This window comes from Camelus ferus, chromosome 20 (assembly GCF_009834535.1).
Source record: "Camelus ferus isolate YT-003-E chromosome 20, BCGSAC_Cfer_1.0, whole genome shotgun sequence".
Classification (NCBI taxonomy): domain Eukaryota; kingdom Metazoa; phylum Chordata; class Mammalia; order Artiodactyla; family Camelidae; genus Camelus; species Camelus ferus.
This window is the reverse complement of record NC_045715.1, coordinates 17,959,542-17,976,721: the sequence shown is the minus strand read 5'-3', so window position 1 is coordinate 17,976,721 and position 17,180 is coordinate 17,959,542. Positions and strand designations below refer to the sequence as shown.

Below are 17,180 nucleotides of genomic sequence, written 5' to 3'. Positions count from 1 at the left end.
AGTAGCAGAGACATTTTCAAACCCTGACCTTGACTGCAGAGGGGCAAAGATGCAGGCAGATTGAGAGGCGGTGGCTTCTTACTATGAGAGGAAATTGCCATTTCACCAAGTAATTAATGAAAACCACCTTCCTCTTTCTACCATCTTTCATTTCATCTTGCCAGGCTGGAATCTGGGGAGCCTGCTCCTATTACAATATGCTATTTACAACACAAAAGAAATGGTGTTGAAAATTAAATTATTTTATTTGTGCTAGTCTTCAAAGCTCCAATTTTTTCATTCTCATAATTACTTAAGGTACCATATTACCTCCATCTTATAGATGAAGAACCCGAGGTTCAAAATGACTTATTTTGGGTAATGCCATAGTTTTTAAGGGAAGGAACCTTGAGTCCAATCCATGAGTGACCTGCATTTCTGTTCACTTTCCACTATCCCAGCAGAAAATTAGAACAATTTCCATTTTGGTGTACATCAGCGTTTGTTATTCCAGAATTGTTTCATGTGCCTACCAAGAGGGGACAAGTTACATAAACTGTGATGCATCCACACAGCACAATACCATGAGACGGTGTACAGGAAGGCCCCTGTGTTCACAGCTGGAAAGTTCTCCAAGATATATCATTATAGAAAAGAGCACGTTTATACCGTCTGCTATCTTAAGAATAAAAGCTAAGGGTGGGGGAGAGAAAACACATTCATTCTTGACTCACATCAGCATGAATTAACAATGGGCAGATACACAAGGAAAATAATGTTACCTAGGGAACAGCAGAGTAATCCAGTCAAGGAGTGGATTATAAATATATACCTTGTTATTTTTATTTGTTTGAATCTTCTAAACGTATTACTCATTCAAGAAATTAGACACATTTTGTACTAAAGAGAGTTTCTCTGCAGAAATACTTCCCACTACTTCCTCCTTTACTCTCCTTATCTTCAAGGTACACAGTACACAAAGAAAGAAATCCAGGTTAAGTTTTTAATAGGACAAAAATTTGCAGGTGCAGAATCAATCAGTGACGTCAGAACATTGATGCCATCTATCCATTTATTTCTGAGAATTGATGAGTATGACAGGCATCTCTTTGTAGCGGGAAGCTTTTGAAACCTAAGAGGAGAGAAGAAACGAAAGTAAATGTATTTGGGAACTTCTTTCTCAGTCTTCAACACCTGCAGAAAAATTCACTAAACCTTTTTCCTTCAATGACTTTGCTCCTTTTGGGGTATCAGCGCTTCTCAATTCCTCACATAAAAACTCCCCGTGGTAAGAGGACCCAGCCTCCTGGGGAAGATGCTCTAATTTTGCTCTTCAGATAGGGTTGCCAGATTTGGCAAATAAAAATACAAGGTGCCTAGTTAAATGTGAATTTCAGATAAAAACATTTTTGTTTCAGTATACTATGTCTTGTATAATATTTGGAGGCATACTTATACTAAAACAATTATTTGTTGCTTATCTGAAATTCAAATTTAATTGAACATCCCATATCATGTCTGGCAAGTATATCTTCAGATGCCACCTGGAGGAGCCTGGGTAAGTGCATTTGAATGTTTGCCCAGAGGGGCAAGTACCACCTAGCCCGGTGCTACCAACACAAACTTCTGCATTGACAAGCATTTTCTCTTTGCTGCCCAGTACAGAAGCCATCAGCAACTTGAAATGTGGTTAGTGCACCTGAAGATCTGAATTTTTCATGTTATTTCATTTAAATTTAAAGTCATATACAGCTGGTGGCTACTATATTGGACAGCAGCTCAAGAACCAGTTAAGTATCTCCCTCCAAATTTAGCAACTGGAATTTGAAACCAAGTGGTGGCTAAAATGGTCTGTAACTCAGTAATAAACTCCCAAGTCCCTGCAGCTTAGTGATTATTCCATTTCTGTGCAGATACAACTTTTGTTGTCAACAAATTAATTCTGTGTATTCATTCCAAATACTTACTGAAGATCTATTATATGGAAAGGCTGTGATGTGCCAGGGTATGGAGATGAATGATCAAATTTTTTTGACATACTCACCCTGTAGATGGTCTTGTTTACTGGATAACCCCAACATTAGAATGTAAAAGCCACCAAGGTGCCCTTATGTGCAGAACAGACATTGTAAGTGGATGCAACAGCATTGATTTGGTCACACACACCAGTCGTGTGACCCTTCTCTTTCCTTGATTCTAAGCAAACATTTAATAACCACAAACTCAGAGGGTATTAAAGAGGATTCTTTTCTGCATGGTATCAGCCAGCAGAGAATAGGCCCTTAAAGGAATTAGGTATTCCTGGGCCACTGAGGGTTATCATGAAACATTTAAGTCTGGAGGGGTCAGTTCAAAAATCTGGCAAAAGGTAGAGTGTGAAAAAAAAAATTGAGTACACAGTACTTCAAATTTCACTGCCATTTGGGGAGCTGTGTAGGGCAGTAGTCAATGTAGTAACAATGGTTAGTGAGCAAACATTTTTATACAGAAATTCAGATAATCATGTGCTTCCTGGGCTCTGAGAGGGCTTTCTGGGCTACAAGATACAGTCCCTGGTTCAGTCCCCAGAATGTTGAGTGCCAGGCCCTCTCATAGATGCTGAGATGTCACATGGAGTAGACAGAGCAGATCCCACACTTCATGGAGCAGAGTACAATGGGGACAGGCAAACAAGGGATCTGATAAAAATCTTAAGACTGTATTTTCAAGAATCTAAGCAGGATGATTGATAGAAAGTAACTTGGAGTGAGAAGTGTACAGAGGGAGGGTACTTTTTATACTTTAAGTTACAAACTTAATACACACTGATTTTAACACTTTACACACAACTGCTTATACAGGTTAACAATCTCTCCTCATATAACCTCACATAGTGGGGTTTTTATTTCTAGACGGTCGATACCCTCTCTTCTCTACTTTCTATTTTTTTCTTCTTGATTTACTTAATTAATCTAATACTATTTTGTTTTGCAAAAGGTCAAGTGTCTATGGATCAGTTTGAATATATGTTGCCAGGAAATTTTCTCAAAAGATTATATAGCTGTGGCAATCATTCCTCATCCTTAGCATCCTAGGTAATACTGGTTTAGTGATTATCTATCCATAGTGAGAAGTGCTATTCCACTGTTGCTGTAATATGCATAATCTAACTTGTAGGAAGGTGAATAGTTGTACATTTTTTGCTTTGTTTTTTTCTCATATGTATTGTCTATTGGAATTTAATGAAACAGAAAATATTCTGATAAGTATTTTTTCTAATTTTTTTTCCTAGCAGTTTGCAGGTCTTCCTTGTAAATTAAGACCATTAACCTTTGATGTATAATGTTTAGCAAATCCTTTATCCCAGTTTCCTGCTTATTTTCTACTCTCTGTGCTGTATTTCATCTTAAATTTATTTTTGGCCTTTGTGGTCTGTGTCCCTTCCTATATGGCACTTGTGTTTCCTGTCTTGCTTAATAATGACAACTCTCCCTCAAAACACACACATACAAAATTGAGGTTATACAAACTGTTCCCTAAAATTTCATTGAGTATTTGTATTTTGTATTTAGATCTTTAATCCATCTGGGTAGGTCTATTTCAGACAGGCCTGAAGAGCTGAGAGGCAGCTCGCCGGAAGAGAAGTCAGAGGACAGGCCCTGCAGAGAAAGAGACCAACAGTGCAAATGTATTGAAGCAGCAAAGTGCTTGGCAGTGGGAAGAGAGTCCTGGGTAGCTGGACAGAGAGATGATGGAGATGGGGAGGTGGGCAGAGGTCAAAGACGGCCATAGACGGCCCCTCTGGTCTTGGTAAGGAGCACAGTGAATAAATTATGTGGTAAAGGTGTATGTGACATGATTTACAGATATTTTTGGATCTGTGGAGATGAAGGAAAGGCAGCAAGGCTCACTCTAGAATTTTGACTTGAGTAAATGGATTTATGGTAATGTCATTTACTGAATTGCAGAAGATTGGAGGGATAACAGGCTTAGGGAGCATAATGTTAAGTCTTGTGTCTTTAATGTATTTAGGTTTTGAGGTCTGTTAGGGTTCCAAGTGAAGGTGTCAGGTAGAAATTTGTATGCACACATGTGCATTTCAGGGAAGACATCAGGGCTGGTGATATAAAATTAGTTTGCTGCATACTGATAGCCTTTGAAACTATCGTACTGGTAAAATCTTCAAGGAGACAGAGTAAACAGGGGCTAGTACCAAGCTCCAAGGTCCTAAGATTTAAAGCAAATGATAGCCTGACCATTTTAAGATAGCTTTTTAATGCAAGATAATTTGTCATGGCAGAAAGTCAAGCCCTGTACTTTCGGCTCTGGCTGTAACTGAATACAGGAAAGGATGGACATTCTTACCTGCTGCTGCCTGGTTCTCTGAGAGTGAGGAATATGGTTAAGGTTTAAGCTCCAACTGGCAGACAAGTAACATGCAACAAAGACCCTGAGGCTTGGCACAATTGCTTCTTTCAGAAGGAACCTCAACTATAAGTAATGAGCGTAAGTCCTAAGTCTTAAGAGGTGTTGGTTCTATCACCCTGCCCGAAATACAACTTAAACAACTGTAATGTAATTAAGTCCAATGAAGGTCTGATTTTTTTTCAATATGACTACATTAATTCCATGTCTGAGAATTCACTTTATTTTAAAGTATACATGTCATGTTCCAAGTTCTTTTGGTGTTATAACACTTAAACTTACTTAGTTTTTCCCATAGGTTTGTCTATTTACTAATGATACCGTTTTCTGGGTGTAAATATAGACTATAGCTGCCTTTTGGTAGATCTTCTGATGATGCTAAACTCAGTTTGGCACATTATCAAGGTATTTTAAGTAAAATAGAGAAGGAAGAATTCTGGGGTACATATGAATACTTATTCTCAATTTTAGTATGTATGGAGAATCCTTCATTAAATTCCTAACATCTTCTAATAATCTACATGCATTATACTTAACAGGGTATTTATATTTATAATTAAGTTATAATTATAATTTAGGATCAAGAAATGACAAACCCTTAGAATGTAACCTACTTCTAACCTTAAAATAGGTATATATTTTTACAACTGATTATAAAATGTATCATATTTGTAAAAAAAAAAGATACATTTAAAAAATAGGAAGTTAATGGATGATGGATGCATTAAAGGATATTGCTGCATAGATTTGGAAATTTTAAAGAAATTTTATAGTCAGTGATGTTGTAGCAAATTGATCTGCATTGTCGGAATATCCTATATAGTTGAATGATTATTCTGTCTCAGCCTCACATCTCAGTGAATAAGATGAACTTTTGTCCCTGGTGCCTTCAGTTAATTGGAAGGCCTGGGTTTACCATTCTCATCAACTTGTCCCAATTTAAATGGTTCTCTCCAGGACCCTTGAGGCATGGTAAATGGAGACCTACTCAAGGGCTGGAAACCAACTAAAGCTACTGAGCGTTTATTGCCCACTAGAGAATTTTCCCAAAAGGTAACTAGGGCTTTTGGATATAAACAATGACATTTCAAAGTAGGAGGCAAGGAAGTATGTTATGTTGGAGAGAGGAAGGTAGGCCAGAGCTCTGGACATTAGCACAGGAATGTCCTTTGCTTGGGGAACAGCAGTATCTCTTGGTCAATTGGCACCTTATGTGTTTCTTTGAAGTTCCCAAAATAAGTTGCTGATGCATATTAGGTTTTCAGAAGGGACTTTTTCTTTTTTCTTTTTTTTTTTTTTTTATACCAGTGAGAGATGTTATTAGCAGCCTGTTAGTCTAGTGAATAATTAATAGCTCCTGGTAATAAACTGACCCTCTAGAACAAACTGCTTCCTGATGGCCCAGTAACCGACTCAGCTCAACATTTACTCAATGTCCAATTATCAAATGTTTATTGTAGGCCAGAATCTATGCTGACTATCAACAATTTAACAAGATGGTGCCCTTGACCTTAAGGAGGTCTTGCTGAAGATGAAACAAACACAATTAGCACAACATATCTTTCACTCGTAAATAATCAAAGTTTTGTTATTGGAGACCAGAGAGGAAAATTCAAATTCAAGTCTTCTCTTACTCCTTTCTTCATTCACCACAATAAATTTCCTTACCAAGTCCCATAGCTCTTTACCAAACCATCTCCCCACGTCTCCCGTTTCACTTATCACACACTAAATCTAAAGTGTATTGGCTTACCAGGAGGGAAAGGGGATGGGAAGGGATAAATTGGAAGTTCAAGATTTGCAGATACTAACTACTATACATAAAATAAACAAATTTATACTGGTTAGCACAGGGAACTATAGTCACTATCTTGTAGTAACCTACAATGAAAAAGAATATGAAAATGAATATATGTATGTATACGTAGGAAATATTATGCTGTACACCAGAAATTGACACACTGTAAACTGACTATACTTCAATAACAATTTTAAAAAGTGTATTGGTTAACACAAAAATGTGTAGCTAACTCACTGACAAGATTTACCTCCCTCCCTCTTTGTAGATTCCAGGGAGATCATCTCTCCCCCTTCCCTTAAAATTTTCAAAGTTTAGGATGCAAGCAGAGACATTCTGGTATGTGGACAGTTAAACTCATTGAGTTTTTTTCTCGTTTCATTTTTCTGACAGTGATCTCTTAGGGAGCAGTTGGTTATAGAATAGCCAGTGGGCTTCCTGACCTTGGAACTTAGACAAGTTGTTTATGCTCTCTTTCTGTTTCCTCATCTTTAAAATTGGGGTAGGGATAGTACGCATCTCTAAGATTGCTGGGTTAAATTAATATGCTGGAAGCATGTAAAAATGTACCTAATACACAGTAAGTGCTTAGTAAGTGTTGGCCATTACTCTTGAGCACCCTTTGTTCTAATTTCAGAAACTACACTGCTGAGCCCACTCTTTTCATCACAAGACAAGCAAAGGTATGTAAGAAGAAATTGACACAGGGAGAAGTTGATCACCTAGCCCAAGGTCACACACCTAGTAAGTGTTAGAGCTGGGTTCAAAGGCAACTTGGAAAGTCAATAAATAAAGTGTCCCACGGTCCACATAAAGCAATTGCAATCTAAGGAAACAAGTTCTCCAACAAGTTCCAAGAAAAAAATTCTGCGCAGAAAGAACCCGGTCCTCTCAGTGGACCCCTGCCTGAAATGCTGTTAGGCCAAACCGTGATTTTTCAGGCTGACTACTGTTAAAAACTCAGGAGATTCTAACGTGTGGCCATTAAGGTGCTCACTTCTTTTTCCACCACTTTGCCTTCAAACACCCAGACACTAGCCTGGTCTTTGGATGGTAGTTTCAAGGCCCGAGTGAGGGTGGGGGTGGGGGGTGGGGAGGTAGCGTGGGAGGGAGTCGAGAGCGGGGAGACTGCCTCAAGCCTATGGGATATGTGTGCCAGCGTTGGGAGGAGGAAGGCGCGTCCGCGGGAACCAGCTTCTATTTAGATTCTCTCCCCGTACACTCGGATTTGAATGCTTCAAACGAAGGATTCTACGCAAAAGGCTTCAGTGAAGCTCCAGAAGTCTTTGAGAATGCGCCTCCCTAGGCCGCCGAGGTCCCGAGCTTTGGCCCACTCAGCCTCATTACAAACCGAGTCATCCAGAAGAAAATCTTGATGAAACAACCCTGGAAAACAGGATCTAAGGATTTTTGGACAGTCCCAGATCGACACTTTTGGGTTGGAGCAGCAAATATACCAGATCCCTAGTAAACTGTTTCGGGGAGGCCTGCTGCCCTACTCTACCCCTTTTGGGTCTGCATTCGGAACCTAGGCATTTGCACCTCTTAATAGAAATTACACGTAGTTCGTTGAAGGTCAGGCGCTGATCTAGACTAGGGATCTTAAGGGGTTTAATTATCAAAAAAAATCTATAAAGATATAATCACCCTACCCTCAGTTTACATGTGACAAAACTGTACCAGGTTTTAAATTAGCCCCAAATCTGTTTGTAAACGAGGGAGACGCCACAACTCGAGTTTAGGTTCAGTCTGTAATGCGCTACCTCATGTTAACTCCGGCAATCAATTTTTCAGAAGCCCCTTTCAATCCCCTTATAAGTCTCAAAAGGTAACTGAAAGTTAGCAGGAGCTGAGGACCCAACTCCCATACAGGATTAGAGGTTACAGAATTAGGGAAGGCGAGAGGCTTGCAGCCTAAAACTAGCCGTCTAAGTGTCTGGCTATTACACGCGAGACATTTACTCTCAACATCCAAGTAGTGTTCCAGAGTTCAGAGATCACGTTATAGTTTTGCTGTTAAACTATATTTAGGTGTTACTAACTTAATTCGACTGTCACAGAATACTTAGCTACTTCGTGAGGATATTCAAGCTTCCACCAATTTATGACTTTCTTCAAAAGCAGACCAATTTCTAGAAACACATTAAGGCTTCTTTAAAATTCTAAATGCTTACTCGTTTAGGAAAGTTAATTTACTAACTTACCTTTCATCTACTTTTCTCCTTAGCTTTATATAGTGATATGAGCTCTTCTTTCGAAGTAGTGGGGGGCTCTGAAAAGAGCCTTTGGGTTTTAAAGCACTTCGGGAAATTCAGGTCCCTGTCAGATCACTTGCCCTTAGCCTTGTGGTGGCTCTCCGTCTTTTTAGGCAGCAGCACGGCCTGGATGTTGGGCAGGACGCCGCCCTGAGCGATGGTCACGCGGCCCAGTAGCTTGTTGAGCTCCTCGTCGTTGCGGATTGCCAACTGCAGGTGGCGCGGGATGATACGCGTCTTCTTGTTGTCGCGGGCCGCGTTGCCCGCCAGCTCCAGGATCTCGGCCGTTAGGTACTCCAGCACCGCCGCCAGGTACACCGGCGCGCCGGCCCCGACGCGCTCGGCGTAGTTGCCCTTGCGGAGCAGGCGGTGCACTCGGCCCACAGGGAACTGAAGACCGGCACGCGAGGAGCGAGACTTCGCCTTAGCCCGAGCTTTCCCTCCTTGCTTACCACGTCCAGACATTGCAAATCTGGAAAAACGAACCAAAAAAAAGCGAGACTACTTATCAAAACAGACCCACTCTGGAAATAGGTAAAGCATGGCCGCTTTTATAGGCAGTTCCTGGGGAGTAAACCTGGTTGTCTGATTGGTTAGTACCAAGACTCAGCCAAGTAGCCAATAATAAAGCTTTATTTCCATGCCTTATTTGCATAGTCCTGCCCATAGATGACGGCCTTGCTATTTATCTTCCAATTAACTAAGACGCGCTCTGGACGCCTCATTAGCATAAAGGCCCTATAAGTAGGAGAAATCTGCTTCCTATTTTCATTTTATCTTTGCTGTTTCAAGGTTTAAAAATGCCTGAGCCAGCTAAGTCCGCTCCTGCTCCGAAAAAGGGCTCGAAGAAGGCTGTGACCAAGGCGCAGAAGAAGGATGGCAAGAAGCGCAAGCGCAGCCGCAAAGAGAGCTACTCCGTGTACGTGTACAAGGTGCTGAAGCAGGTCCACCCGGACACTGGCATCTCGTCCAAGGCTATGGGCATCATGAACTCGTTCGTCAACGACATCTTCGAGCGCATCGCGGGCGAGGCATCGCGCCTGGCGCATTACAACAAGCGCTCGACCATCACGTCCCGGGAGATCCAGACGGCCGTGCGCCTGCTGCTTCCCGGGGAGCTGGCCAAACACGCCGTGTCCGAGGGCACCAAGGCCGTCACCAAGTACACCAGCTCCAAGTAAACTTGTCAAGTAAGCGTCTACACCTAACCCCAAAGGCTCTTTTAAGAGCCACCCACGTATACACAAAAAGAGCTGCAATCTGCCACTTAATTTCGTACAGTGGAGTTGGTGCAAAAACTGCTTTTCCATAATTAAATAAAAGCATTGCCCATTTGTCGCTTCTGACATTATTACCCCACGTTATCCATTTGCCGTTGCAATTAGTGGCTCACCCCAATTACATAAAAACTGTTTAGACTTCCAGTGATCAGTGTGGTGTAACTGATACGGAGTGATCCTAACATGAAAATTTTAAAACGGTTAGGTGGCTGGGGACTTGTAATAGGCAGTTGGGGTTGACGAACTACTTTAGGAAATGCAATTTGTTAAGTCTCTATGGGAGGCTAAACTGAAGGCTGGGAAACAGCGGGAAAAGGAAGGGACGCCATTGAACTTGGCATAATCAGTCTCCACTAGAGAACCTTCCTTTTACTTGGCACCCGCGGGGAGGGTGTGGGCGGGGAAATTCCACCTTCCCTGAAGCAGTTTCCTCATGGTCTTTGCTCCAGGCAGCTTTTAAGGTGAAAGATAACACTTTTTCCATTTTGTCAAAGTCTAGAACACATTTTCAATACCTAGGAGTAAGTAAAGTTTGCTTTCCCTGTAAAAACGTGAGGAGAGTACAGGAAATTCTGTCAGAAGGAAAACAAAATTTTGTATGATGTTAGGTTACATTATGATTTATGTTACTTAACATAAGTACCGGTGATCTTAAATCTGCAGTTTTCTTTGACATCTGGGAAAAATAGTAAGGCCTGTCTGGTCTAAACAGGCCTCCTTTTTTCAACACTGGCTGCCTAACCTGGAAGTTGCCTGAAAAATCCGGGGGACCCCGACCTAATTTAGATAGAAATGTAAATATGAGACAATGGCCGATGCTTGTCATGGGAGCTCCTCAACCAAACTCTTGAGTTTTCTCAAGTCTTTCAACAACTGAAATTGGGATTTTTCCTGTGACCCTAGTGAGCCTGCCCAAGGATTGATGGTCCAATCCAGACTGACCTCTCCTCACTGCCAACTAGTTTACCCCAAAAAATGTGCTAAGAGATTCACTATCCAGGCTGACTACTAAGTTTCTGTTTCTTATCTTTTTTTTTTTTTTCCCTTCCCTTCTGCCCTTTTCCTCATATATAAGTTCTGGTTTGCCTTTGTTGGATGAAATAATTCAACTGATTGTTTTCTCTTCAATACAAGAGCAGGCTGGATAATCATTAATTCCTTGGTCATTTATTTCTGAAGATTCCACCAAGACATTGTTAGTTTAACTGAGTCCCACCATAGGAATCAAAGAAATGTGTGTGACCTGAAAATTGGATCTTTGTTAGCCCTGGACACTTGAGTTTTCTGATCATCTTCCCTTGGCATTTGCATACTAAAATTTGTTTTGCCCAAGTTTGTTTCTTATTTTGGTTCTTAGATTGTATTCTGTCTATTGGCTAGACATAATGGGTTTATGGTCAGATCATTAAGTCAGATCGCAGGGAACCTGGAATCGTTCATCTGTTAATCTTTTTTGCGTTTTGTGTTTGTCCAAGGATTCTGATATTCTCTGGCATTTGAGAACACAAGAGCAGGAAGTTGATGTTTTTCTTTTTGGCCTTTGATGGGATTCACTGTGTTTGGTGTTTTGTGTCTGTATACTGTGGGTTCTTTTAACTAAAGCTGTTTCTTTTCTCCTTTCAAAACTGTCTTTTATCATGATTACTCAGTATGAATCCAAATAATTGTCAATATCTCCAAAAATAACATTCATACTTCAGAGATAATATGAATATAAAACAGTTGCCTAAAACTTTTAACTTTAATAAAGTGTTAAGACCTAACAGGAGACTTAGGACAAGGAAGAAAACAAGGAAACCAAATCTCCAGCATGCAACTGGCCTATCTCTTGCTATGCTGAAGTGTCTAAAGTTTATGATTCAGTAATTCCAAAAAAATATTGTCCCTTCAGCCTTTTTAAGGTTAGAGAGGAGAGAGAAGAAATGTCATTATAAATAGAATTATTGAGTCAGAAGAAAAAGAGAGGGCTCCCAATACCTGTATAAAACAAACATTTAATAGTTTCTAAACCTTAACGAGTTCATTGTGAGGATGGGTCTGGAAACTAGAATTTCCTACCAAACTTAGAAGGGTGTCAGAATTTACACAAATTCTCAGCAACAGTAATCCCTGAAGGATTTCTGATCTTAATCCATTTGTTTCTTTAACTGATTAACACATACCATCTCTGGCTCTGTTTTTACATTAAATCTCTTTAAATTTTGTTCCAGTTTCACAATTAGCTCCTCTAACTCATGCAATGATTGAGAATATTTTCTGCTTGATGAAGACAAATAATTTTGAGCAAATTATCTACCTTAACAAGAAATTTAAAAATTATAATGTAAACTTACATATTAAAGAGATTATATGAAGACTAAAAAACATATCAGTTTAAAATAAGACCAAAAATCAAATTCAGATGCTTTAAATGTGCTACCTCTTTAAAATGTAATTCAGAAGAAAAAGAAAAAAAAATTTTTTTTTTTGAAAAAGAAAACTTAACTGAATTTATTTAGTGGTCTTATTTAACAGGTTACAAGATAAGAAGCAAAACAGAACTACTCAAATTATTTTTAAAATTTTAATGCATGTATGTAATCTTATAGAAAAAAATCACATACTTCTAATCAAGATAACTTTTTGGATAAATTTGTTGGCTTAAAATTTTGCTTTACAAAATGGCTCTATGTCTCTTTCTTTCTTATTGTCATAATGTAAAAATAATGTTAGTGTAATATTCTAGTTTACATAAGCACAGGGGTTATTTTCTTTAAAGAACACTAATTAATTTAAATTTACTAAATTTCTTCAACCTGATGAGTTGACATCACTTTATTTAAAATTTTACAGTTATAAATTATGCATTGAACTAAATCAAATCACAAGATAATGACAATGTAGATAGATAATGTCATTTTAAAAACAAAATTAATTTCTACATTATAAATCAGAAGGACTCAGCGTGTTGGCTTAAATATTGAGTTCAAAGTCTATGGATAACTATAAAAATTGAGATGAATATTAAATTGAGTACATTGATGCCTAATCTTTGGATACCTGAAAAATTTCTTGAGAGTTTCTACAGAATCACTAATTGTTTTCTTCGAAAATCCTCTTTGGTCTATGTAAAAATAGACTGTCCATACTGAACTCTTTATTACTGAAAATAATGTACAAATATGCTATCCTGTTCCTAGGCAGTCTACAGGCATTTTCTCCCTTCTATTATACAAATTATCTTATCTTTTTTTTTTTTACTGTGTTTGGATGTAATCAATCAATTGTTTGGCATACCTTATACACAATAAACAGTGTGTTAATAATTAACTAAATGTCTTTGAGTTATTGTTTGACAAACCTACCACTCTGAGTCTGTGGGTGGTAATAATTACCTACTGTTTAAGATGGGGTGAGGGTTAAATGAAATAGCAAATACAAAATACTTGTCCTAGAAATGGTATGATGTCACCTAAATGGCTGTACAGCATTGCTCCTTGATGACAAAAGTGTAGCCTCTGGAGGTAGGAACTCCAAGTTTTACTCCCAGCTTGTCAACTATTTGTGAGACTGAGTCAAGTCAGTAATCTCTCTTTGCCTCTTCTGTATCTTGCAGATGATGGTAATAGCACCTATCTTCTAGATGTTTGTGACGATCAAAGATCTTTAATGCATAGAACACAATTTGGAGAGTGCCTGGCAGCTGGTGGGTGCTCATTCGTTGTGTGATGTTTGAAAAGTTTCATTTATGACCTTCTTAATACCCTAAAGGGACCTATGGCAGCTCATAACTGAAGACCTTGGTAGAAGCTAGTCTTCCTTAAATGATAGGAATTTCACGAGTGATATGAAAAGATCGCCAGCTGATTCCATGGATTTTACCTTGGTCCAACAGATTGAAAGCAAATGCGTTTTTTTCCCCACTCATATTTAATTAGAGCTCTAGACATATACCTAAGGAAATAAAGGATGATAGTTATCTTTTGTTGAGCCTTTCAGATTTAGAAGGGTGTGTAGTCAGCATTTTGCCAGGGAGTTCCAGAGTCCTAACCTGAAAAGCATTAAACATTAGTTAGCATTTCCAAACTTTCACCCTGTGCAATCCTGGATGATGACTAAGCATAAAAATAAGTTGGGCCAAATACACAGCTGCCTGTGACCTTGCCAGCAAGACATTCTAGGGTCTGACTACATTCTTTGGACTCTCAAAATCAGCTGGACAAATCCTCAGGAATTAGGTGTTTATTATAAATTAGAAAAAAGAGATAATCTGGAGAATCAGCTACTTTCTTACTGTCCCACTTCAGTTCTGAGGGAGGAAAATGAGACTTTGATTATTTCATTTAAAGACTTACATAGCATTATCACCCAATAAGCAATGTGCATAATAATTGATAGAAAAAGCTGGTTTGATCTTGCTATGGGTATTGGTGGTATTAGAGCCCTATCCAGCTGCAGGCTCCAACGGATGAAGGAACAGAAATGATGGGGCTTGTCTCATTCTATAAGGACACCGAAATACTTCAGGAGACAATACTGGGGTAAAACCTTGACCTCATCACTCATGGCCCTAAACTTGTCTTCTAAGCAAATCAAGTTCTCCGACAGTAAAATAATTGGCTTCAAAAGCAATGAGGATAAAACTTTGTTCTTGTTTTCTTTTCTTCCTCTTCTCCTCCCCTTCTCCCTTCTTCTCTTTTCTTTTCCTTTATTTTCTTTTCACTTTTTCTCCCTGCTATAATTGGCCCAAACTCAGCTGTAGGACAGGATATAAGAATATTGATGATTGCAATGTACCACTTTTATTGTTGGATTTACTGAAATGACTGGTGTGATAGATGTTAGTTACTAATTTGTAAACACAGGCATTTGGGCTTTAATGCACTGAAATAAGTATTTTTTTTTAAATGGAAATAAATTAGTAAACAAATACAATTATGTGTTTAAGAATTCTACACAGATGATGCAAGTTTTGAGATCTTGAATGGAAGAAAGACTGCTAGCCTCAAAAGTGGGTCAAGGATGCCCAGCAAGCATCAGGGTAAGAGATTTTTGGAGGTTTGGGAAAGTGCTCAGGGTCCTTGACTCTATGCATTAGAGAGACTGAGCCTGGCCCTGTCAATTCTAGACATAAATAATGATGAATGGACTAGAATTTCAATAAATATATATTATATATGATTTTTTTAAAAGACCAGTTTTAGGTTTACAACAAAACTGAGAAGAAGGTACAGAGGTATTCCATATATCCCCTACCCCCACCCCCTGCCACCCTTCCACATGTCAATATCACTCACCAGAATGGCACTTTTTTTTTAACTGAACCAATGTTGACAACAGCATAATCACCCAAAGTTCATAGTTGACCTTAGAGTTCACTCTTTTTTGTTGTTGTTTTCTTTTCCTTTCTTATTTTTTTTTTCTTTTTTATTCTTTTCTAAGTCTTTTTAGGGTTCACTCTGGTACATTCTGTGGGTTTGGGCAAAAGTATAATGAATTACATTCATCATTATAATATCATACAGAATTTTCTACTGTCTTAACATGATCAGAAATTTTAATAAAATGGAAATAAGAGGAAGGGGCTGTCATCCTTTTAGCATGTGAGCTGGAGCCTCATGGAGGGTCTGGAATGGGCCTGAAAGAGCTATATCTTGCCTTTAGGATACTTCAGACATCTGAAACAGTTTGCTGGGCTCTTCCCCTGCCCACTGTCTACAGCCTCTGCGGTCCTCTCTCTCTCATGGTCTATACTGCAGCCAGATTTGCACAAGCTCTGCTTTTCCTGTTTTTCTGCCTCCCACATATGCTAGACCTCCATTTTTAATATTTTGCCCTCCTTCCAGCCTAGCAAACTCCTCCTCATCCTACAGACATCTGCTTGGCCATCACCTTCTGTAGGAGGTTTCTCTGACCATCCCTTCCCAAATGCTCTGTGTAACCACTACAGTTTGCACTTAACTGTCATGACTTGTCTAGTTGTCACCCCCAATAGGCTCTGAGCTTGGATTTGGTCGCCACATAATCCTTACTGGCAATTCCTGAGGCTGGCATACAGCAGTGCACAAAAATTATTGAGTTACTCGATTCATTCAATAAACTTTTTTGAATACTTACTGTGTACCAAGCTCCTGTGTGCATATATCAGTGAACAATATCACCAAATCCTTTTCTGCAGACAGTGAGGACTTTAGGAGAAACATAATATATAAGCGACAGATCTGGTTTCTAAGAAGGTGAGTGTCATGGAGGGAAAAAAAAAAAAAGAGATGAGAACAGGATTAGGGAGAGGAGGGCCGTCGGGGTGGGGGTGGGGGGGATTACAATGATCTGCCAATGAATGAAATGCGACCCTGCTATCTCAGGGGCTAAGTGGAGTCAGTTTATGTGGTAGAAGCATTGAGATGCTTAACATTTGCTTGGGGGAAATACTTGTTAATCACTCTCTAGGCAACCAGGTCTAAGATTAAGGCCTGGGCATGATGGGTTGGTAGGGGTTTGTGCAACTATGAATGACAATGTTGAGTTTGCATCAACAGACAAATCCTCAACTCAAAACAAGGTAAGTGATATATGAAACAGATGTCCAAAACTCAGTGGCTACACACAAGAGAAAGTTATTAATATATTATATAATATCCCATCACAATGAAGGAGTGGGGTTCAGCTCCACAGCCTTTCTCAGACAAAGTCTCCTTCCATCTCGTGCCTCAGCCTCCCTCTGGTCTTGGAGACATCAGACCAGCAGACAGAGAAGAAAGAAAGATGCCTCAGGGAGGGAGATTTTCATGGGCCAGGCTTGGAAGTGGCACACATCACTTCTGTCCACAGTCTTTTGGCCAGAACTCAGTCTCAGCACCACCTTCCTGCCAGGGAAACCAGGGAAATTTAGACTGACCTGGAGACCAGGCAGAGAAACAGGAGTTGATGGATGCAGAGCAGGTGAACTCTCAGTCATCACATCCAGTTCTCTTTTGCCTCCTTCAATTCTCCTTTCCCTTTTTCCTCTTCCTCTTACCCTTTGGTCCCTTTTAAGAGTCCCCACAATAGCTTCTCACTGGCCAGTTCTGGGATGGTCTCAGGAGAGGATTTCTTACCTTTCTCCTCAAGACCTAAGGACCATCCTCTGGCTCTTTGTCCTCCAGCTGCTAAGGAGCCTTCTTCTTGGAATTGATTGTCTCCTTTGAAAAGGACAAAGTCACTACCCTCTTGGCACTTACATCTTATCTGGGGAAGACAGACAACAAGGAGTAGTTACTATAAGTAATTATATAAAATATGAAAGAGGAATAAATGCCCCAGAAATGGAGAAGGTAGAGCAGGGATAGGGGATTAAGGGAGCAGTAGATATAATTTGCATATTACCATTAATTAAAATGCTTAATATAACAAAAGTAGCTAACACCAGTGTAGCACTTATTATATGCCAGGTACTTTTCTAAGTGCTTTACTGTATTAACTCAATTTATTCTCAAACAGTAAAAT

The 17,180-nt window shown here is 39.4% G+C and overlaps 2 protein-coding genes across 2 annotated transcripts; one reads left to right on the top strand and one right to left on the bottom strand.

Moving 5' to 3' along the window:
* Window positions 1–229: 229 nt before the first annotated feature.
* Window positions 230–8,978, bottom strand: LOC106729282 (histone H2A type 1-C). Its single transcript, XM_032463409.1, has 2 exons — window positions 8,386–8,978; window positions 230–1,111 (listed from the first exon to the last, which is right to left on the bottom strand). Exon 1 carries the CDS (start codon window positions 8,899–8,901, stop codon window positions 8,509–8,511), a length of 393 nt encoding a protein of 130 aa, XP_032319300.1. The 5' UTR covers window positions 8,902–8,978; the 3' UTR covers window positions 230–1,111; window positions 8,386–8,508.
* A 239-nt stretch (window positions 8,979–9,217) lies between these two features.
* LOC102524608 (histone H2B type 1-C/E/F/G/I) lies at window positions 9,218–10,073 on the top strand. Its single transcript, XM_006182175.3, has one exon. It carries the CDS (start codon window positions 9,237–9,239, stop codon window positions 9,615–9,617), a length of 381 nt encoding a protein of 126 aa, XP_006182237.1. The 5' UTR covers window positions 9,218–9,236; the 3' UTR covers window positions 9,618–10,073.
* The last annotated feature ends 7,107 nt before the right edge of the window (window positions 10,074–17,180 follow it).

What these genes read in the sequence shown, in the direction of transcription:
- LOC106729282 (XM_032463409.1), bottom strand. Translation starts at nt 8,901, where the DNA reads ATGTCTGGACGTGGTAAGCAAGGAGGGAAAGCTCGGGCTAAGGCGAAG.
- LOC102524608 (XM_006182175.3), top strand. Translation starts at nt 9,237, where the DNA reads ATGCCTGAGCCAGCTAAGTCCGCTCCTGCTCCGAAAAAGGGCTCGAAG.